Source organism: Falco naumanni, chromosome 9 (assembly GCF_017639655.2).
Source record: "Falco naumanni isolate bFalNau1 chromosome 9, bFalNau1.pat, whole genome shotgun sequence".
Taxonomy (NCBI): domain Eukaryota; kingdom Metazoa; phylum Chordata; class Aves; order Falconiformes; family Falconidae; genus Falco; species Falco naumanni.
The window spans coordinates 15,561,981-15,584,499 of NC_054062.1; the positions used below are offsets into that span (position 1 = coordinate 15,561,981).

Consider the following 22,519-nt stretch of genomic DNA (forward strand, 5'->3'; position numbering starts at 1 on the left):
CGGGGCGGCGCGGGGCGCCTCCCGCAGGGGAGCGGGGAAGGCGCGGCCGCCCCCTCGGCTCCGGGCAGCGCGGGGCCGCGCGGCCGCCCCCGAGATGTTTAACCGGGCCGTCAGCCGGCTCAGCAGGAAGCGCCCGCCGTCAGGTAAGGGGTGGGGGGTGCCCGCGGCCCCCGGCCGCTCCCGCCGGAGGAAGCGCCGCCGGCAGGGGAAGGGCTGCGCTTCATCTTCCCACCGAGCGCCGGGGAAGGAGAGCGGGGCCGAGCCCCCTCCCGGGGCGGAGGGCGGCGAGCGGGGTGGGGGGGCCTGGCCGGCAGCGCCTCTCCCGCCCTTTCGGCGGCCCCCGGCGCGGCCCCACCGGCTGAGGGGAGCGCGGAGCCCGCCCCGGCAGCGCCTGCCGCCCAGGTCCGTTACCTGGGCCGCGCCGGCTCCCTGGAGCCCGCGTCCGGCCGGGCTGGGCGGGCTGCAGCCCCCGCAGGGCGGTCCCGCCGCGCCGCGGAGCTGTCCCGCGGCTCTCCATGGCGGCGGGGCCTGCCGCCGGGGCGCTGCGGGGCCGGCCGTGCCCGCGGGGGAGCGCCGGGCTCCCCGCTCCGGCGGCCGCACGGAGGGGGGAGCCGGGCTCTGCCGGGGCTGACGCCTCGTCAGCCAGATCTTCACGGCGAGCTTCTGCCTGTCGCCGTTACCGGTAGCGAGGCGCTAGCCCGGGACGGCAGTGCGCGGTTGTTCGAGCTCTAAAGGGGCTTTGAGGAGTTTGCCTTGGGAGGGAGCGCCTCAAACCGGAGCGGAGATCGCCACGGAGCGGCAAACGCAGGGCTTCGCCGTTCGCCCTGCAGCAGGCGCCGTAACGCCTTTGTGCTGTACGGGCACCCATGGCGCGCTCCCCGGTGCTCCGCGCCGGCCGGCTCAAAGCCGGGAACTTGCTAAAACAGTTGGAGTCGAAGTTACAAACTCAACCCCCCCGAAAACAACGCTCCGTTTTATAACATGCAATAAGAGTTACAGTCTTTCTAAGAAAAGCCAAACGCTGTGTTTGTCTAGAGTTGTTTTTTTTGTTTTTTGTTGGTTTTTTTTTTTTTTTTTCAAAGGGACGTATGTCTGGCGAACACTTCCAGAGATGCTACAAAAGCGGAACGTCCCTTTAGTTTCCTTCCTTATAGTTAAAAGTGGAATCCAGTAGCCATCTGTTGGTAAGAGACAGACAAAAGAGGATGTTGAGGTTCATGCTTTGAACAACCAAAGCATGTGAAGGACAGCCTTTCTCTAGCGAAAAGGTCTACAATTCAGCTGCTACTAGGAAAAATTTGTTGTGCGAGGATCCATCCAGTGGCACATGGATACATGGAAAGTAAGGGAATTTTCCCTTTTCAGCTGCTTGCTTATGAAATTTCCCACTGTTTCATAACCTTGGATGTATTAATTCTGGACTGGTGATTGTTGCTGGACAGGCACTCTGGTGACGGTAGGAAAAGACAAGGTATCTGGGTACTTTTAAAGTAATAATAAAGGTTTGTGGCTCGCAGCTTTTACGATCCAGGTGAAAAAGGGGAAAATGCAGGCGGTGCAATCAACAGTTCTTCAAGAAGAAATTGAGAAGGCTTTTCTTAACTTTGTTTATTAACATTTAAATACACAATAGGGAATATGCTGACTTGGTGCTTCTGTCATATGTGTGTGCCGGTTGTCTTTTGTTACAGAGTTTGCGAAAAGTGTGTGTGGGAAAGAGGCAGTTAGGTAGGCAATGCATTCAGCAGGATTTTTGTGAAGGCTGTGAGCCTGTGCTGTTTGATATGGTGCCACGTAGGCCACTGTATCAACAGTTTGAGAGTGACAGCAGCTTGGGAAACCGTTGCAGTGTGTAGCCCTTCTGGAAGGCAGACGGATTAGCATGTCTAACTCAATTAGCTGTGGCTGAGTCTCTAAAAGTTTGATGGGTTCCCACATTTTTTTTGTGCTTGTCGAAAGCAAGAGCCAAAACCATGAGTTTTGACCTGAGTTGTAAATTCGATGCTCTTGATGCTTTCTGTGGTTTCAGTCCAAGTGCTTGTTTGGAGAATGGCAAATATTTGCCATTTTTGATACCACACTTCAACTAATAATTACAGTGTTATTAGTGCTGCACTTACTGTTACATCTGTCGCTTACAAAGAGCCTTTATTCGCACTCTTAACATGGCAGTGCTATTGTGTGATGGGGGAAGGCATCTTCTGTAGGACTCTTCTCTGAAGTAATGCTCCAGCTAATATAAGTGCCTATTAGTTGGCTCCAAATACATTAATTTAGAGAAGTACAGGCTTCTTCTCTAAATTAACGGTGCTGTTAAAATAAGCACTTAATCATTTGCTGTGCTTTTAGGAGCAGCTGGCCACTGCACATCATGTTAGCAGTTGTGTTATGGTCATACGCTCAGTGGAAGGTTTGCTTCAGCAGAGACTCTACAACTGTGCTCCGCAGTGAATCCGTTGTTGGCTTTCTCTGCCTCTTGGTTTCTGACCTGTATAAAAGATAGCAAGCACTCTCCTATGATATCAAGAAATGTAGTTAGCATATTTATCATCTGTTGTACATTCTCTGTGTTACTTTTAGAGAAATATTGGTGGAAGAACTGCCATTTTGTAATAATTTTTGATGCACAAAATTGTCTCCTGGTTTTCAGTAACAGAAAATGTCTGCCTTCCTCATTTAAATGATGATGCTGATGTATATGTTTTGATTGGTAAACATTGGTATTGAGCTTGTTGTTTCCCAGTGTATCTTACATAAATTTTTGGCTAGATGATTTTAATAGGGGAAAGTTATCTTTATAAATAGCAAACAGAGATAAATAGGTTTCAGGAGGGTCATTCATGTAATTACATTTATTGCAGTATTGCTTCTAAAATAAATTGTTTCAGACTTTCATTAAATAGTACTTCAGCGGAAGTATAATTTTTAAGGTAATTCAGTAACACGTTATGAAATGTGCATGTGGGCATTATCTTCTTGAGTCATTTGTGGGGAAAACCTCTTTCCTATTTTAAGGTCTTAAAAAATCTAGAAATCTCACATCAAATCGGGTAAATAAAAACAGCATGTGGAGGTGGGGTCACTTTTGTATTAGAAAAAATATTTGTGATGGCATATTTGATGGGGTATAATAAAAATACCCAGTGGTTTTAATATCCCCATAAACTTCAGGGTGTTTCTCGCTGTCATGTGTCACATGCAGCCTATTTACATTCTCACTGAAGGGGAGTGTTAATGTTTTATCGTGGTTGCAAAGGGATCCTGAGCACGGGGATGAATGGTCAGCCTGGAGGGAGAGAGCTTGATCAGTGCCATGCACACAGACCTGAGCTCTCCAGAGCTGTTGGCACAATCCCTGGCGTGGCTTTGGCCCCTGCCAGCTGTGTTGCCCCAGGCACAGCTGGCAGGGTGGTACCAGGCAGGTGATGTCCCCAGCAGCCTGTTTGGATGCAGTAACTGTGTTTTGGGGGGACTGCCCAGCACAAGAGCTGTGCTGCAGTACCTGATAGCAGGGTCCAGGAGTGTTCTCTGACCTTGTGTTGATTATGTGCAGGCGGTCTGAGCATCTGCCTCCACTGAGACACTGTGGCTGGTGTCCCCTGCCTCAGTGTGGACTGATGCTGGGAGCTGTAGCCTGGGCTGAGCTGGGATTGTGGTTGCTGGTGGCACCCACGCTGGCTCAGCAGAGCTGCCCAGCACCTGCAGCTTCCCATACCCTCTGTGCTGGGGAACTGCCAGCTCGAATAAAAGCGAGGCAAAGGGTAAATTAAAGGGTTGCATTGTACAAGCAATGGATGGGCAAGCCTCATCTCAGAATCACAGTACTCTTTGGGTTGCGGGGAGCTGGTTAAGTGAGGAAACAAATGACAGAGTTGTGTACCACAAGGTGTAGCAGAACAGGCATAAGAAGAAGTCATGTACATCCTCCCTTAGAAATAAAATCTCACTCCCATCAGTTCTGTGCTAAATCATATATTAAATAGGGGAATGGCCTGGTTCTTCAGGCCGTTAGCACCTGTACACACAGAGCTGCCATTCTGCAGCTCCTCAGAAAACAAGAGCTTCAGATAACAAAAGATTCAAGCTCCTCAGAGGCAATTGTGTTCTGCTTCAATGTACCTGGTTATTCCCACTTAAATCTCACAGATTTTAGTGAGGTTAGATGCTGAGATACTTTGAGTCAGGTTCCTAAAATAAATTTTGCAGGCAGTAATCAAGAATCACATCCTTTTGCATGAGGGGAGAGGAAACTGAGGCAGAGTTAACTCACTGTAGTCTTGTGTCATACATGAAGCCTGCAGTGTAGTGGTTTGGAGACAATCCTCAGGTTCTGACTCCTGACCTTTAACTAGCAGACTGTGTCTCACACAGAGCTGTAGCTATTCTTGCTGCTTTGGGGACCAATCTGTCACAGTGCTTACCCAACTTGGTTATCATCTTTGATCCTGGAAGGTTTAGTGCAGGTATGGAGTCATGCATTCATTGTGTAAGAAGTCTAAAGTTGGTGCTGTCACTGCACCACAGAGCGAGAGCAGGACAGACAACAGAGAGACAGGATTTACACATGAAAAATGTAGCCTGCAGTGACCGTTTGCTCGATCGTTTCAGAAACGTTCTTTTCTTTTACATCTGTATTTACCTGGGGCATAAGTGAAGATCTCTTGGTGGCTCCGTTACCTCTTTTCCAGCCTTGTAATTTCTCCTGTGTAAAAAAACCACTGCTATCAAGGGAGGAGATGTTAATTGATTTAAAACAGTGGTCCTTCTCACTGTTAGAAAAACAAATGGAATCGACAGGTTGCTACCAACCAAAACTCAACAGGCTTTGCTGTCGTGCCAATATTTTGTAGGGCTTTAGCCTTAGCATTTATCATTCTAGCTACCAGCTGAAAAGGGCATCTGCATAGATATCTGCATAGATAGTTTTTTCAGATACTTGCTGAGGTTTAGTTTCATGGTGGAGGAAAAAGGGTTTTTTTGACGGAACTTAAGCAGAAGTTACTAAGATCCATATTTCAAATAAGTTGATAGGGAGAAATGAAGGAGTTATAAAAATAAATAGAAACTGTACTGATTACAGTAAGAGTTTTGTGCACCTTTCCAGTGTGTGGAAAGCTCTTAGCCTGACTTCTGATGGCCTGCATTCCTGCTGTCTTCTCTGGGCATTTTGTGTGTGAGAGGAAGGGACGCCAAGTGCTTTATGTCTGTTTCAGAGTTTTTCAGATCAGCAGTGAAATTCCTGGAGTCTTCCCAAGTAATAGGTTTTCTGATGAGTAGCCAGCAAACAATTTTTTTGGCATCACCAGCCTTGGATGTAACGTACTTGTCCCTGGGATAAAAACATTCAAAAATGTATACCATCTCTCCTGTTTGTGAGAAGGCTGGCTGGCAGATAAGATGTGGGTACAGTCCAGTACACCTTATAAAAGCAGGACTTTGGCAGACTTGAAAACAAACAAGCAAACAGAAAAAACACCCAAATACCACTTACCCAATAACAGGTTGACTCAGCTGGAATGAGGCTCTTCTGCCAGCTGTCTTTCCTCCCGTTAGACTAGGTTAACATTTTGGACTTGTTCTGCTAAACAAAACATTATTTTTCTTTCTCTCTTTGCCTTTTCCCAACCTCCAGTGGTGATTCCTTTCTTAAAAATAAATTTCATGTGTGTGACTGACCAGGATTTGCTTTCTAGAAGCCAATGTCGCCGACAGTGTCAGAAAAAAAGAAAAATGGTCCTTTTACTACACAGGCTGTGGTCACTGTGTTCCACATGCAAAAGGTGCTTGAACTCCTATAAAACAGCGACGGTGCCTGCTTACATGCTCATGAATTATATAACTGCAAGGCATTTTTGCCTCCTTGCAGGCAAAGCACAATTCAAGTATGTGTGTGTGTTTATTTTCAATTTTATGGTGTTTCCTTTAAAGAGAGCAGCTGTAATCCAAGGATGCAGAGGGCAGTGGGGAAGAAATGCATGTGAAATTAATCACTTCTAACTAAGATGGCTTTTTTTAATTTTTTTCCAGAGATAAATGACAGTGAGGGTCACCCAAGCAGCAGCCACCAAACCTTGAAAGGAACCTCAAAATGGGCTACATCACTGGAGAACCTCCTTGAAGATCCAGAAGGAGTGAAACGATTTAGGGTTGCTATATTAACTATGGATATTTTTATAAAGCGAAATTAGCATTTAAAGCTGAATGAGTCGCAGCATGAATGGTGCTGCTGTGGCAGTGCTGTAGGCACATAGGCGTGCATCCTTCTAGATACGTACCCTGAGCAGAGGTGGCAGAACTGGAGCTGTGGCATTTGCTGAGCTTCTGAAGTAGTGCCTTTTGCCTTCTACCACTGCAGCTTGCTCTCGTAAGGCACATGGAAGACTTTTGGTTGCATTTTTCTAATCGGATCTATCAGCTGTTGCAAGGATTAAGTTACTGTTGGATAAACTACAGCCCTTGAGCCGCTGGTCTCTCTTGCCAAGCATTATTTATCACTGAGGACTGATCCTGCACTCTTTATTCTCATACATTGTCCTTACTTAAACAGTGAGTTACCACTAACGGCTCCTGAGCCCCATAACTGCATGTGGCTCTTATTCTGTGTTGCAGCAGCTGTACTGAAAATAATTCCCTTTAAGTTTACTACAGAGTGTGGGCTTGTGCAGCTCAAAATGCAGGCTTGAGGCTTAATTAGGTGAGGGTGGCGAATTTGTTTTTTCAAGGCAAAGCTTTCTTGCCATATTAGCTGTAGGAATGGGAACTACCTACTTGAGTATGGTTTTGCTATACCGAGCACTGATAAAATACCCTGGGATAAAATCGTTTCCTGCCAGACTGGTTGGAAATGTGATGTACATTAGAATTACAAAACACTGTGATTTAGAATATTTTAAAAAAAATAATCTTGGTGCTATATAATTCTTGGCGTTACTTAGTCTCTATTTTCTAACACTTTTAAGAAAACTGGTGATCTTAGAGCTGTAAATATTTCAGTTTTTACATTTTAAAAAGAAATTTAGTGTACATTTTTCCCCATTTTAAAACACGCCTCACTTTTGGAGGAATGTGCTTTGTTTAAACACTGTCTAGAGAACTCAAATACATCTTCTGCTTTAGTTTGCTGAAGTGAATTTATTGCCAATGACAATCATGTTTAGAAATTTTTATTTGTAGAGATTTTACTCAAAAAACCCCCAGAAAGATACTAGATGAGAATCTAAAGTGATCTGTGACTCTTATTAGAATAGTCATTATACTCACCTGCTAATTAATTCATATATTTTTGGATTTTCCTTTGAGTAATGACCATAACATTGCTTCAGTTATTTAGGGGAGACTGAGGAATCCCTTTTTGTTGGTTACTGATATGCTCTGAGATTAAATGTGGCTCATCATTCTCCTGGAATGTGCTTTCAAAGTGCTGAATATCTGATTGTTCATTTGTGTCTTGGTAGTGTGCAGATGCACTAATGCAGTAGTTCTGTTACACCGTATTATGTAAACTCACACCCTGGTAAAGCTAGCTGTAGGCAGCTTCTAGTTTTAATGGCTATAGTAGGAAGAGAGAAAAACAACTGAGAAATTGGATCCTAAGTTTTGTTTGTTTTCTCTCTTCCCTAGGAGTTTTTAAAGAAAGAATTTAGTGAAGAAAATGTTTTGTTCTGGCTAGCATGTGAAGAATTTAAGAAAACACAGGGAAAAAAACAGGTATGTTTCTGAAATGAATTTTACTTTTCAACAAAGGTTCTGTAGCAGAGCTGGAGCTATAATGTTTCTGTTGTATAACATGCTTCATGTGGGTGCAAATAAATATATTTGAAGGAATTGTGCTGAAATCATTGTGGTGGAATTGTTTGGAAACAAAGCTGGTTTTATTTCGAATCAAAACAAAATGCTGAAATTGTTGTTTCTCATGTTTTGAAAACTGAACTTTTGTTGTTGCTTGGCAATAGCAAAAGGTTTAATTCAGTGATATTGCACCATCTTGCTTGAAAATATAAAGATATTTAATTCAGGACTTTTTTTTAAAGCATAGAAAATTCATTACATGAGAATATATACCATTATAATATTTTAGCAGGACATAAAAATAACAAACAGTGCAAACAAAACGTTTTATGATGCCAAAAAGAAAAGTTTTGCCTTATCACATTACAAGTTGCAAAACAAAAGAAATTGAGGATCCATTTAGACATTTCCATTTAAGTATTTATTCAAATTGATACCTACAGATCATTTTCATTTTCATGAAAGCTATAATTATCTAGTAGAAAATACTCTATTGGAAATTTTTCAGTCAGCTACGTCAATTGAATTTTTTTCACTGCTTGAATCTTGGTCTGTGTTTAGACCCACCAGGAACACAGGATCCACTTTCACAATTAGGGTTTGAAGCCTATAGAGTCAGGCCTAAAATATGTACCGTGTGTTGTTTGCTTCTTTCTGGAAAAGGTTTTGTAATTTTTTTTTCTTTTTCTTTTTTTTTTGAGAAATTCCAAATTTATTTAATCTTTGAGATGAGGATTCCGTGAACATGAAATGAAGTTGTTTCAAAACTCCAGCTGAGCATCGCTGTCCTTGAGAGTCAGACTCCTAAATCCCATAAGCTCTTTTTTTGAAATCCCACCTTTACGCTTTTCACGTGTCTGCAGCTCTTGTTGCCAAAGGGAGCATTTTAGAAGGCAACGGATAAAAATGTACAGCCCCTTTTGCAATCTTCTGGCCAAAGTAGAGTACCATGAGCAGGTGAGGCTGAGAAAATGCCAGTTAAACCTGGTTCAAATGGGACCATACATGCTTTTAGTAACGTCATAAATGTCAAGGAATAGGAATCAGGTGGCAGAACTGTGCTACTAGGGGAATTACAGAGTGCAGGCATAAGAGAGCTGTATCCAGACTGCAGGATTCCTCTCTTAATTTCAGTCAATATTGTCAGCTAAAACTGTTTCCAGCAGGTTTTCAACAAAAAATTACCCTGGATTTTCAACAAAACATATTTTTGAGGAGGGGGGAGGGAGGAGTCTACTTTCTGTAAATATTCTATATTTTGCACTGAAAAAGCATTCCCCTTAAAACAATTTGCTTGTTTCAGTTGTGAATATTTTTGTATATTGATAGATCCATAAAAAAAAGAAGACAAGTATTTGCAAGAAGAGGAAAGTGTTCAATTTGACTGTGCACTTTGTAATATTTAGCAGTATTTCAGCTTTGTGTATTTCACTGCTTCCCTTCCTCGTTAAGGTCCACAAATGCAGATAGTCTTCAGAAAAGAATAACTAATCAGGCTATTTTTCTGTAAGATGTAAGGAGAAAGAGAAAGGAAGTAAATGATATGGGATAAAAGAGAGAACTGTGCTGGATGCCACTATGATGGCAGCAGTGTCAGTAGGTAGAGTGGGGCTGGGAGTCATCCTCTCCCCTTGCCTGTAAAGGAATGTTTCAGCTGCCGCCTGTCTGGGTTGCACTGGAAGCCAACCTCCTGCCTGGGCAAATGTGGTACCGTCGCTCCCACTGACCTGGCTCTGCTTCGGCACAAGCTGCAGATCTCATTATTATCATTTTGTGACAAAGCATTTCCTCTCTTTTGTCCCCAGATGTCCATGCAGCGTCTTGGCTGCTGTGTTCAGTATGATGGGCTGGGGATCTATGTGTTCTTGATCTCTCTACTCCGTTACAAACATTTGCTTTCTGAGGTGGTGAAGTAGAGGCCAGCATAACAGTCCGTGACCAAATAGGAAGAACCCTTTGCTTTGTACAAGGCAGATATTTTTCCTTTGTACCCTGTACAGTGTCCTTGCCAGGGGGTATGTAGCCTTTTCTTGATACCCCTTGGACAGGTATCAAACTGCATTTTGAAATGGAAATGGAAGTGGAAAATCCTTCTGTAAGGTCCCGCATTTGCAGTGGGATAATAACTGTATTTTCCCTTCCTAAATAATTTCCATCTTTTTAGCTATTTTAGGATTGCACATGCTAGTACAGGAAATGGTAAACTGATGTATAGAGATAGTAACTTAGTGAATTCTTGAATGAATTGCCAAATGAATGGACAGAGACTTAAGTTTAGCTAAATTACGCAGTACCGATCATTACACAGTATGGTCAATCTGGAATCTACTACTGCCAAAGCTATTATGGCTGGCTAGAATAAATGTGCTTTAGAATGACACAGACTTAGAGTTAGAGCTACTGCTTATGGATGGATTTGTTTAGATCATTTACAAAGCCAGAAAAAGCACTAAACCCAGAAATCTTTCCAGTGTTTATGATAGCATGAAGCACGAATTTGTCTTCTGAAAGTGACTCTTGCAGAAATCATTTTGTATCTAATGTGAGCAAAGTATTCTAAAACCATCTTTTTACTTGTTTTATAACCTGCTTCTCATTAAAACTGGTTTACCACAGAAACCAGCTCATAGATACTTAGACTTCTGGTCAGATGAAGCCGATTTCAATTTAACCTGGATTGAATGGGATTTTTGTTTTCTGTTTTTTAAAGTATAAGATAAATGTTTTGTTACTTGATGTGAGAGTGTTAGCATGGAGTTTTTCTTGGTTGGTTTAAACTTGCACAAAAGTCACCACACCTGGCCAGTGGATTAAGTATTCATTGTGTCTAGTGTTATTGTTATCCCTTCGATGTCAGCCCGGAGCAGTGTTTGGTTTTGTACAGGCTGTTGTACCGTCGTCAGAGTGGTTGGCTCACTAAATGTTCTGCCCTTCCCTCATGTCCCTTCTGGTCTTTGCAGGTAGGTGCAGGCTCGCTCTGCGGCTTTCTGTTGGCTGCAAACTGTCTCACTGCCTTAGTGCCATTCTAAGAAAATATCCTGGGCCCTTCCTCAAGACTTACTAAATTCGGTTCAGTTGTTACTCTAACCACAGTCACGTGGGCTCAGCCTAGAAGCTGACTTATATCAAGCCAACACAGGCAGATCTTGCAAGATGCCGTGCAGATACATCTTCTCTGTCCCCTTCCTCTTGAATGTGAGCCGCTGTGTGGCCAGGATTGCTAGATCACCGGACCGGAGGGAGGGCTGGCAAGGATCAGCCCGGCTCTTCTTGGCTGTTGTGTTGGCTTTAGACTAGTGGTGAGGATGCTTAGTCAGGAGAAGGCAGAAATGGAATTCAGACCAGACTGCTCTGTGAGATTGTATTTGTTTTCCTGTTTGGGTGGGCTATACAAAATGCAGGCGTGTTTCAAGGAGCAGGGGAGGTTTTCAGCATCTGCGGAGCTGGGCAGCAAGCAAACTGAAATACTTGGGCTAGGCAGATTTTAGATGGGCTGAATTCAGCCTGTCTTCTTGCAGCAGAAAAGCACAAATTCCTCCCCTCAACTCAAGACACATCTCTGCAGTTAAAGAAAAAAAAAAGGATATTCCTTTAAAATTGAAGTTAAAATAGAAAAGTGATTTTTAGCAAAGACTGAGGAAGGAATTAGGTCAAGTCCACTTGTAGCAGTGATCTCTTCTGCCACCCATATGGTTCTCATCTTAGGACACATTTAATTATTGAAATGGGAGTGGTGGGGATAAGTGAATAAAATTGAACTTTAAATATTTTATTGGAGTTAGTCATATGCTGTTGCATTTGTGACTGTCAATGAAATAAACATGTCCATTGCGCTACTTCCCAGGGGTTAAATGTTTCTTCTCTTGCAGCTTGTAAATTATGGATTGTAACAAATGCTTCAAACAACAGGAAATCTTTTCAGCTTTTGCTAAAACCCACCAAAATGCCTGTGTTGAGAAGTTTTGTAGAGGACAATTTCAGAACAAAGTGTACCTATTCAAGAGTTTCTTCTGCCACTTCCTATGTGGAATGTGGCAATGGTTAAGCAGGACTGGGTAATGCTGCACAGCTGCTAACTGCTGGAGCTTGTTCTGATGAGCATCTGGGACTTCCATTCACCTCATTTGGGAACCACGCGTGCTTGAGAGCTGAATTTGACCTTAGGAAAGGAAGTGGGAAAAAATACTGTATCCACTTGAAATAGTGAGGGGGGTTTCTGTAGACAGAACTTTGTTCTTCAAATGGGAATTTGGCACGGATGCTGGGGTGAGCACACAGATGTAAGTGAAAAGTGCCAGAAATCCTTTAATAACCACCTGTGAACAAGATCCCCGTTTAAGTGTTGTTTAAATTCCAGAGTAGAGTCCCCTGTGCTGAGGCATTAGTTTCAGGCTGACGCAGAACAAAGAATGCCACCCACTGAGTGGGGAACATCGCTGTCTCCTCTGCTTGAACCAGCTCTCCCTGAATGTCATTTGGGGATGTATAAACATACTGGCAACTTTAACCGTACTGTCTTCTCTTTGGTTTTTGTTTTTTTGGTTTTTTTTGGTTTTTTTTTTTAAATGTAGTTAAACTGATGTTCTGCCACTAAAGCACAGACTTAGCGTAACAGTTATTCCCCGTGCAGCAGAACCTGTGAAGTTTAGCTGTGCATTGCCATATTTCCCCATTACTATAAAGTCAGGTCCCCTGTGTCTCTCCAATGACCCCCTCCTCCCTACCACAGCTCTTTCACTTCCTTTCTTTGTCATTCTTCCCCACAAAATCCAGAGATCCTCCCCATTTCACCAACCTCCCACACAATCCTCTTGTTCCTCTACCGTGTTCTTTAAACTTCCTCACAGTACTTCTAGTTTTGTGTTTCCCCTCAGGCCTTCCTCTACTCATTCTCTACAGTGCCCAGCTTGCTCCTGTTTTCCATGGGCGAACAGCATCTTGTGGCTGACAAGGAGCTATGTGTGCGTTGATTAGCTAGCAGTTCAAGTACATAACTTTTGGTCATATACTGCAGCTTTTCCCTTGGTGCATGTGCTGCTGTTCCTCTCCCTTTCCTTTCTCTTGCTGCTCTTTTCCGTTGAATCAATAGGAGGGTAATTATTTCTCAGTCCTTTGCCCGTCTCTTAAATATGGTTGAAATTGGACAGCAGGTTCAAAAGTTATTTAGGTAGGACTGAGACAGTACAATCACTTGTGCTTGCTTGTATGCAATAATAGCTAAAGGTACCTTTACTCTGCATTAGGGTATTAACTTTACTAGTTAAAGCAGTCGCAACTGATTGATTGGATTAATTGCTCATTTAGAACAGACGTGGCTGACCTGGTCCTCCCTGGCCTGTGAAACTGGAAAGATTGGAAAATGTTAAAAACACTTCATTGTGACCTAATGCACCTGACACATGACCTATCAGATGAATAATCTGGTTTAAAAAGGAATACTCCTGAAAAATTTGTGTCCCCTTCAGCAGTGAGAGTTAACTCTTTAGGTCTTGTGAATTGTCAAACATGTGTAGCTTTTCTTCTAATTATCCCCAAATGTTGATTCTCAGCTGTAAAACATGAAAGAAATTCTGTGACTCCTTCATGGACAAGGATTTAAATGCTTCCTTCTTCAGGCTCGCTTCCCATCAAAGACACAGCCCTTGAGTTGGTGCTGATCTGGACATGCGGTTGCTCATTAGATGTGCAGTGGGGAGCACTGATGAGTACCCATGTCCTGGGATCGTACAGTGCCTGCTGCTGCGTGGGCTTTGCTTTCGGTGTGCAGAATGCAGATTGCAGGAGGGAGGCTTGCCTCCTGCCTGGCTTGTCTTTCTTCTCCCCCACTGGCATCCTCTTATCCAACCTTCTGGTCAAGGGGGAGCTTGCATTGAATTTCTGAGATTGTGACCACTCGTTTACTGCTTTGAAGCCTAAAGATGCTGGGCTGGGTCAAAACGTTATCACTGTTACTGATTTATCAAGAGAAGAACACTGAAGCACGATTGCTGAAATCAGGGCAAAAGCTAACAAACAGCTTAATGCAGGTCACACCTACCCTTATTTATTAGCCTTCAGAGGCTCCTGAGAGTCTTATTTTTACTATTAGCAAAGTTGTTGGGTTTTTTAATCATCTAGTCAGTGTTGCACGTGAGCTGCACTGAGGTAAAAACATAGTTAGGACAAAGCATGCAGTATGACGAGGTTATCTAGCAGTAGTATGGATTACGTGCTAACTTTGCTTGGTTTTGCCTTGCAGTAAGACTAAGTTTTCACAGTGCTTTTTCCTCTGGGTTCCTTGCACATAGTGATTATCTGTTAGTAAAAATAGCCTTCTAAATAGTAAAGACAAAGCCCAGTTGATGATTCTGAGCAGTTTTACACTGGATACTCAGATTCAAACATTGCAACCTACTGTTTAACCAAAGTGCTGAGTACTGATAGCTTCCACTAATGTTGCCAGTTCAGGAGTTGGCCTACAGAGGTGTTTTTCCTCCAGTACAAATGAAGGTACGCAAATAAGCTAATTGATACATACTTGTTTTGTTACTTTTCATTTTTAATTCAGACTAATTTTTGGTTTTAGAATGTGAACCTGAAAAACCCGGTGACCTAGAGCAGTCTCCAACAAAACATAGCAAATACAGAGAATATTCCCACAGCAAATAATTCTTTAAATAAATATGTCCTTTTGCAGATGCAAGAAAAAGCTAAAGAAATATATATGACTTTCCTGTCCAGTAAAGCTTCCTCCCAAGTCAATGTGGAAGGGCAGTCCCGTTTGAATGAGACCATTTTGGAGACACCTCACCCTCTCATGTTTCAGAAGCTCCAGGACCAGGTAAAATTATTTTCTGCAAGAACAGTTTCTTTGGGTTTTATCTGCTTTTAATGGACTCTGCTTTCTAAGCACAAGCTAGTGTAGGGAAGTTGAGAATCTGCCTGCTGTGGTATGGAGGGAACAGGTAAGCACAGAGCTGGGTTGCTTCCATGTTTGGGATATTAGTGTAGCTGCTCTGAGGGTGGATGCACCATACCCCAGGTTCTTGGCCCTGTCTAACTAGCGCCAATTAGTTAAAAGACTCAACACAACTATGCTAATTCCTAGTGCAGGACTTTCCTGGAAAATGGGATGAAGTTTTCTCCTGGGTTCCTCTGCCAGTAGCTTGAGAATCACCCAGCTGACTAACTTTGTGCCTACGTTTTCCTGTGTATTCACTTGCACTGAGTCATTGCTGATGTTTGTTTCCGTAGTTGCCACTGGTTTCCTTGAGAGCTCAAGATTCTTCACTTTGTTTTGTTTTGGTATTTGTATTGATTTAAATATAATGCAATTTTCTGAAAAGCTTCCACTTCTGTAGCCCACAAAACTCGAAAGAGGAGTTAGTATCTGCTTTGCCTTTTTCTGTAGAACTTGGGAGGTCTGGCAGAAATTAGATGACATTTTGCAGGCATGTCTTTTGGTGGTAAATTTTCTTGATATTTAGCTTATTTTGAAGCATAAGTTACCAAGTGAGTCATTCTTATCTGCAGCTTTCCAGCACTTGTAGTCTGTACTATTTTTAATTTCTGCACCATCCTCAGGACTACCTGTATTTTCCATTTGGGTTTTTTGTGGAGATTTAAATAGTGTTTTCAACCCATTTCACATCAGGCATTGAATATGTTACTTGCACAGCGACTGGGTCAGTTGAAGTGGTCTGAGAAGCAAAGGCTCTGCTGTCTTTCAAGCAGATTCTAAGTCATTAGCAGTGGAAATGTCTGAAACCCAGTTTCCATGTGAAGAAGCAAAGTTTTTCGTGGAAGAACTTCTGACTTGGGGGAGGGGAAAGAAAATTTTCTGGTAAATCTAAGCGGTGCAGTTCAGGGTGGATGAAGCTAGAGAGACTACTGAAGTTAAAAGGTTTTGCGGTTTTGCAAGCGAGTATGCACATGAACAGCATGGGAATAGTAATACTTGAACTGGAAACATGCTAGATCAGGGGTAGAGGAATCCCACTGGTGTGGGAAGAAAGTCTGTGAACTTTTAAAACCAAATGCAGAGCATTTATGGGTTGTTGCAGGTTTCCACTGCTTGAAGCTTCTGTTTATTGCTGTTAGATAATAGTTCAGGAAGAGTTATGGTTTTCTCTAGTTTTTCATCCTTATAAAGTTATGATGAGTGGTATAATTCGTTCTCTAAAGAACAGTGTTAACTACTGCTGGCACTGTGTGTCTGAAGTATAAAAAGGCAGAGCTTGAAAGCCAGTCTGGTCTATGGCATTGCTGGTAACTAGCACTTCAGTTCTCTAGAGACCTACTGATTTAAATGGGGCTGCTTGTGGGGTGTGTTTTTGTGCTCATGGGATGGCCTTAAATAAGTAACTTGGAGGCAGTTGTTCATGCTAAACAAAGAAATGGTGTTAGAGCGGGTCTTAGAAATCTCTAGATTTCCAAATATTTACAGGGTAAATGTTCCTGCTCCACAGAGGTGATGAGAGGAGGGAAAAAGAGAATTCTGCTTTTGCACATGATTATAAAATCTTTCTGTTCTGCGCATTTGGCTGACCAGACTCCAGAAGATTTTGATTTTACAGAGCTCTTTCTCTCTGGGAGATGCTTTAAATAATACCAGGAGCAAGAGGGGTCTAAGTTCTTAACACTGACTTATGAAGTTTTAACGAGCAATGTCTTCCTTGCTTTTTTTTTTCCCCCTTGAGTTGGTTGGATAAATTTCATTATATTGTAGCGAGCCAGTGCCAGGAGGTGTAATTTAACTTTGCTTAACTGCATTGATTTGGGTCTACACTGAGAGAGCATTTTGGGAATTTTAGTCTTCCAATATGTAGCTTATAAAGCAAGGTTTCCACTGTTTTAAATGTGAACTTAAGTACTTAAGAATGTAAACGAACAATGGTTAGTAACATGCTTCATATAATTTACTTGCAATGGAGCTATTTCAGCAAACACACAGACAAGAACACTGAAGTTTTGTGTGTTTGCCTTTATCTGTCCAGGTTCCTTGAGGATGTGAAATGAAAAAGCAGTTTGAGATTTTATTTTTTTTTACCCCTAACAAACAGTTTTGTTACGTGTTTGCACTATCAGTTAGAAACAAGGCATGTAAAGGTAAAGCTCTAGTAATCCACACATGCAGGTCAGAATCCAGAAACTCGTCTTGGAAATTTAGTTACTCTGAGTACCATAAGATGTAATCAGTCATGAAGCATGACTCAGAGAGGCTCTGCCAGTGAAATAATAGGCAGAGGGTGATGTAGGCTTTGGTTTTGCCTCAATTATAGTTTTGAGGTTTACTTTTTTCCTTCCCCTCTGTTTTGAGACCAAGCAAAATATAGTTCTGACCTTGACACCTGAACAGATTCCAGGCTCCTCTCCCAAGCCATTTTGTTTTCAGAAAACTCCAAGTGAGTTCTAGATTTTTTGTCTTAAATGGGTATAAATAGAAGAGAAAGCAGTTACGTCGAGGAATAAGCCTAAACTCAAGCCCTGGGAGAGAAAAGCTATACTCGGTGCTGACGTTGTTCTTCCATGCTAGCTGTATACTGGCTATGAGAAAAAGGGCAGGTCTTGGGCCAGCGAAAAGCCTAATTGAATCCATCGCTAATTTTAAACCACATTTTAACTGGCAAGTTACACCTGTACCCGATCAGCTCTTTGAGGCAGGAACCTGCAACTTATCTGATATTGCCCAAGACCAGTCTTGGCATTTGGTTGTGTAGTAGTCTAAAAAGGATTGGAAAATTGGCAGAAGTTTAAGAAACATTGATTAAACCAGTTATTTCAGCCTGGATTCAGTTTGCAGTTTCAGTATTTGTGTAAATTATTTAGAGGCTTTTCTTAATTACTGTACCAGCACAGGCTGGGGCTGGCATGCTGGGAGGCAGCTCTGCGGGGACGGGACTGGGGGTTCTGGGGGCAGCAAGTTGCCCGTGAGCCAGCAGCGGCCCTGTGGCCAAGGAGGCCAGTGGGACCCTGGGGGGCATGAGGAAGAACATGGCCAGCAGGTGGAGGGAGGTGATCCTCCCCCTCTGCTCTGCCCTGCTGAGGCCGCCCCTGGAGTGCTGGGCCCATACTGGGCTCCCCAGTTCGGGAGAGGCGGGGAACTGCTGGGGAGGGGCCAGCGGAGGGTACCAAGATGGTGAGGGGACTGGAGCATCCCCCGTATGAGGAAAGGCTGAGGGGCTGGGGCTGCTTAGCCTGGAGAAGAGAAGGCTGAGGGGAGCTCATCGATGCCTACAAACATCTCCAGGGCGAGTGCCAAGAGGACGGGGCCAGGCTCCTTTCAGTGGTGCCCAGTGACAGGACAAGGGGCAACGGGCACAGACTGCAGCACAAGTTCCATCTGAATATGAGGAAATTACCTGGAGGGTGACGGAGCACTGGCACAGGCTGCCCAGGGAGGCTGGGGAGTCTCCTTCTCTGGAGACATTCAAAACCCGCCTGGATGTGACTGTGCAACCTGCTCAAGGTGAGCCTGCTTTAGCAGGGGTTGGACTAGATGAGCTCCAGAGGTGCCTTCCAACCCCAGCCACTCTGTGATGCTGTGATCCAGATGCTCTGCCTTTATAGTGAGCTATTCTGTAATGTATAAGAGTAACTGCAGTCAGAAAGGTGCCTAAAAGGTACCTCTTCTTCAGCTCTGCTTTGTCCCTCTGAGTATCTTCCAGTCACCCTGCCAGAAGGATACCCTCACTAGGTTTTACTGCTGGTGGCTCTGCAGGCCTGAGGCTGCTGTGGCAGGGGACCAGGTAATGTCTTGGCTTGTCCACATGTGCAGTTACCTGATCATCAGATGTAAAATCCTATGTATTGACCATGGTATATCACCTCCCACCTTCAGTATTAGGTTTTCACAATTAGCTGTTGTGAAAACCATGATCTGATTCTTAAACTATTAAAGACATTATTGCAAAACAGTGGCCATGGAACCTACAATATTGTTTGCTACATTCAGCCCTTTTTGAGACTTTGAAGTGTATTTTAATGTCATGCTTTTTAGTAATGCTTTAGTCCTAACAGAACAAAAATACCTTATAATTCATATACTATCCTTCTCATTTAAAATCTAGTTTTACTTAGGTCATTGTTTTTATCTTTATTTCCACCTCTTACCAGATATTCAACCTCATGAAATACGACAGCTACAGCCGCTTCTTAAAATCAGACATATTCCTAAACCATAAGAAGTGCGAGGAGCAAGAGGAGAATTCACCAGAGGCTCAGACCGCAGCTAAAAGAGCATCAAGAATTTACAACACATGATACAATTAATCTCTTCAGGAGAGCCAGTACAATAACTAAATTACACTCAGGAACAGTCTAGGTTTATAGCAGTTGCATTTAGGGCTTGAAAAGCTCAGAACCTTTTTAGGAGATACTTACCTTAATTGCTTGAATGACTAATTGTTTTTGCATGATAGCTAATAACCAAACACCCATGGGAAGACTGTTTCCTCGCTAAAAGGCTGAGGTATTCCTCCATAGCATGAATTGCATTTCATATTTTACAAATTAAAATGCTTTCAGGTTTTGTATTTTCTTTTGTGAGGCGTCATGATGATGAGAAATGGGAGATAGGGTGGTCGGTTTTTTATTTTTGCCTTATAATTTTTATTTGTGACTGGCTTTTATGTTCTGAACTGCTGGGAGAAGCTGCTGAGGAGTACATTACACGTTACTTTGTGGATGAGTCATTCATAGCAAACTTAATCATGAACGGACAGTGTCTTTCAGGGTTCAGCTCAATAGAATCCGATCCCTTCCTATCTAACGTTGTTCTTTCAAGGTGATAATGTGTTTTGCTTTGCCTTTATTGTTGAATCACAATGCTTGTCTAGTCATGATTTTTGTTTCTGTATTTCTTAAATTTCCCCCATTTTTTTGCAATAGACAATCACCTTCTTCAGAGGATGGTATAATCTCTATTCCCTTGGGAACAAAAGCTCTAAGATAGAGTATCTGAAGAACTTCTAACAGCCATTAGGAAACCTGACAGCTAATAAACCGCTCTGGGCACACTGATTTCAGCAAAGCTTGACCAGGGCATGTCCTGCATGTCAGCATAACGTCGGTGTCAGGTGGTGGTATTGAGAAACATCTGATCTCTCCTGTGTCTTCTGAGCAATCCTGCTCTGTGTGACAAGACCACTTTGGCAAAGGACCAGCCAGCAAAGTCTGGCTTTGTTTTACTGGAGTCTTTCTACTAGAATCACCCTGCCTAATTTTGTTGGCCCTGGAGAAGTATTTCAGGGTTTCCTAATTGTAACTTTTGATAGCTGCAGTGGAACAGGGGGTAGACATTGTGGTTTAGCCATTCTCACATCAGGCTTGAGGGGAGGGGGAATTTATTTCTGGCCAGAGCAATCAAAGATGAAATATCAGGGTGGTAAAGGAAGATGCTCCCAATGAGCCTTCCATATGTCCTGAGACCGTGTCAGAGCTGAAAAGCACACTTTGGCCTACAATTTTTAATGTGTTCATATGTTTTTGTAATTAATTCACTGCAGTGTTACTAAATTGCAGTTGAAGCTGGGAATTCATATTAGCTACATGCTCTTATTTACAAGCTTCGCAGTGTGTAGCCTAGCTGTTTCACGTTCATTATTTACTCTTTCATTTTTCGCACTGCTTTTCTTGAACTTTTGTTTGTGTGCTGGCTAATCTAAATGCACAGTTAGCTTTTGATAATTTTGTAGTTCTTTTTTTTTTGTCAGAAAGGCCAGATATATTTTATACATTATGGTTGCTATCAGTGTTTTAAAACTAAGTTCTAGAATGTAATTTTTGAGGATGCAGACTCACTTGGTAGACATGATTATTTCTGTTAACTCTGAGCCACTTTTGCAGGTAATGTGTAAAGAAAACTGTTTCCATAGGCTCTTCAATAGTTAGAAGTAAGAGCGGGAATGGGAGTTCTGATTCTTCCCCCAGGGCTAAATGGCCTGTTCATTTTTAGAAAATCAAAGATGTCATTGCCTCCGTGTGCATGTTTTTAAGATTTAATTCTTACACACTGAGTTAATTTTCATTTTATGCTCTCAAAAGATTTAATGGTGAAGTAATAATCTTGCTTGAGGCACTTTCAGTGATATTTGACCTCATGCTTAAGTTGTATTTCAATGTTTTGCTGGATAGGAACAAAGTAAACACATGCATGGACCCTTTTGTTGCGATGGGGCCTAGGAAATGGGACCATCCTGTTCTGGACTTGCCAACTATTTGTAATCTCAGGATTACCTGTTTTGAAAAGTCACTGTAATAAAGAACTCTTAATACACCTGCAGAGGATGGAACTTCTGATACCGTTGAAGTCCTTGGGAGTGCACAGCTTAAACACATTTAGGAGTTGGGATTTGTCTCTTCCCAGTAATTGCAGCAGAAGTCTAAGTGATATTGAAAAATGCAGGTTGGGGACCTTTGTGGGAAAAATGCAGAATGAGCTCTTACATTCATCACATGGATGCGCAGTAGATTCATTTTTAATCATATTGATTTTAAAAACGCATGAGTAAGGGAGAAGAGTCTTTGACTATCGTGTTTTAAAATAATAATAATAAAAAATAAAACCAGGAGCTGTATGAGCAATGGTAGTGCATTAAGGAGAGAAAGCACTCCTTTGTAGCTGCTTATAAACAACATTTCCCTTGGGAATATGCTCCCTATCAGGTACTGTCTGATTTGCTTTTTAAGAGCAAATGCCCCATAGGAGTAGACACAAAGGTGCTTTAAACTACTACCAACCAAAAGCTACTCAAACAGAAATGTATTTTTAAGCAGCATCTCAGTGCCTATCGTATTTATTTCAATACCTATGATGTTTCAAAGATAATATGCCTAAATCCACAAAAATCTTAATCTTTGAATCACTCTTTTGCCTCAGCAGTGAAAGTTCATTGCCCCATTTGGCTGTCTTATTTGTGATGTCTGAGTTTGGTTTGTTTTTCAAAAGAAAACCAACAACTAGACTTGCATGGTGCAGAAATCAAAGTTTTTTTCCTGTCCTAGATTATATGTGTTTTCCAGTAAAAGAGCAATCAAAGTAAAACCGTGCAAGCAGATGTCTGTAAGTGCAGCATGTATATATGTGGAGAAGGTTATTTTGCTACTGTTGGTATTATCACTGATCAAACTTACTTTGTGAAATATATGACATTTTCTTTGTGTGGCATAGAACAAATCACACAGACAGAAAAAGAACTGAGTTTCCCTGTAAGCAAATCCTGTATTCGAGGAACAACTGTAAACATTGCATCAAACCTCAGGTTGTAAGTGGGTACTCGGAGTTGCTTTACGTAGAGATTAAAGATAGGATCTACTCCTTTTCATAGAACTTACACTGAAGGTGTGTGCACAGAAAGCAAGCAAGAGAAGTTTCGTGCCTGACTGCATGCCTTAAACTCTACCCTTTTGTGTATTTCTCAGCTAAAAATTAAAATATTCTCAAATACACCAAATCCACGTGCTAGCACTTCTTTTATGTTTTGAACAGAGTTTGGGCCAAGATCACTTAGTTATCCCATTTTCTGCTTTCAGTCCCTGTTAACACAGTTGCTTACATTCTGTCATACATAGTCCATTTTTCTCTTGGAAGACAGGAAGATGGGATGTCACAATGGGTTTCAGTTCCGAGTGAGCTGTTGTCTGAATTGCAGAAAGTCACCTGCACAGCAGAAGATGCTTCTTGTACCTCCATCTCCTCCCATTTCTTTGTTCCTGTTGCATTTTTTGCATCGTGCTTGCTTCAAGTTGCTAA

At 42.5% G+C, this 22,519-nt stretch overlaps 1 protein-coding gene across 2 annotated transcripts; it reads left to right on the forward strand.

The window, feature by feature from the left end:
• Positions 1–22,220, forward strand: RGS10 (regulator of G protein signaling 10). 2 transcript variants are annotated; one of them, XM_040606810.1, is made up of 5 exons: positions 1–143; positions 6,028–6,146; positions 7,621–7,707; positions 14,465–14,608; positions 18,883–22,220. In XM_040606810.1, the coding sequence occupies exons 1-5, from the start codon at positions 95–97 to the stop codon at positions 19,027–19,029; spliced, it is 546 nt and encodes a 181-aa protein (XP_040462744.1). In that variant the 5' UTR covers positions 1–94; the 3' UTR covers positions 19,030–22,220. The 2 variants fall into 2 exon arrangements, with proteins under 2 accessions (XP_040462744.1, XP_040462746.1); XM_040606812.1 differs by lacking the exon at positions 1–143 and adding an exon at positions 1,176–1,342.
• The last annotated feature ends 299 nt before the right edge of the window (positions 22,221–22,519 follow it).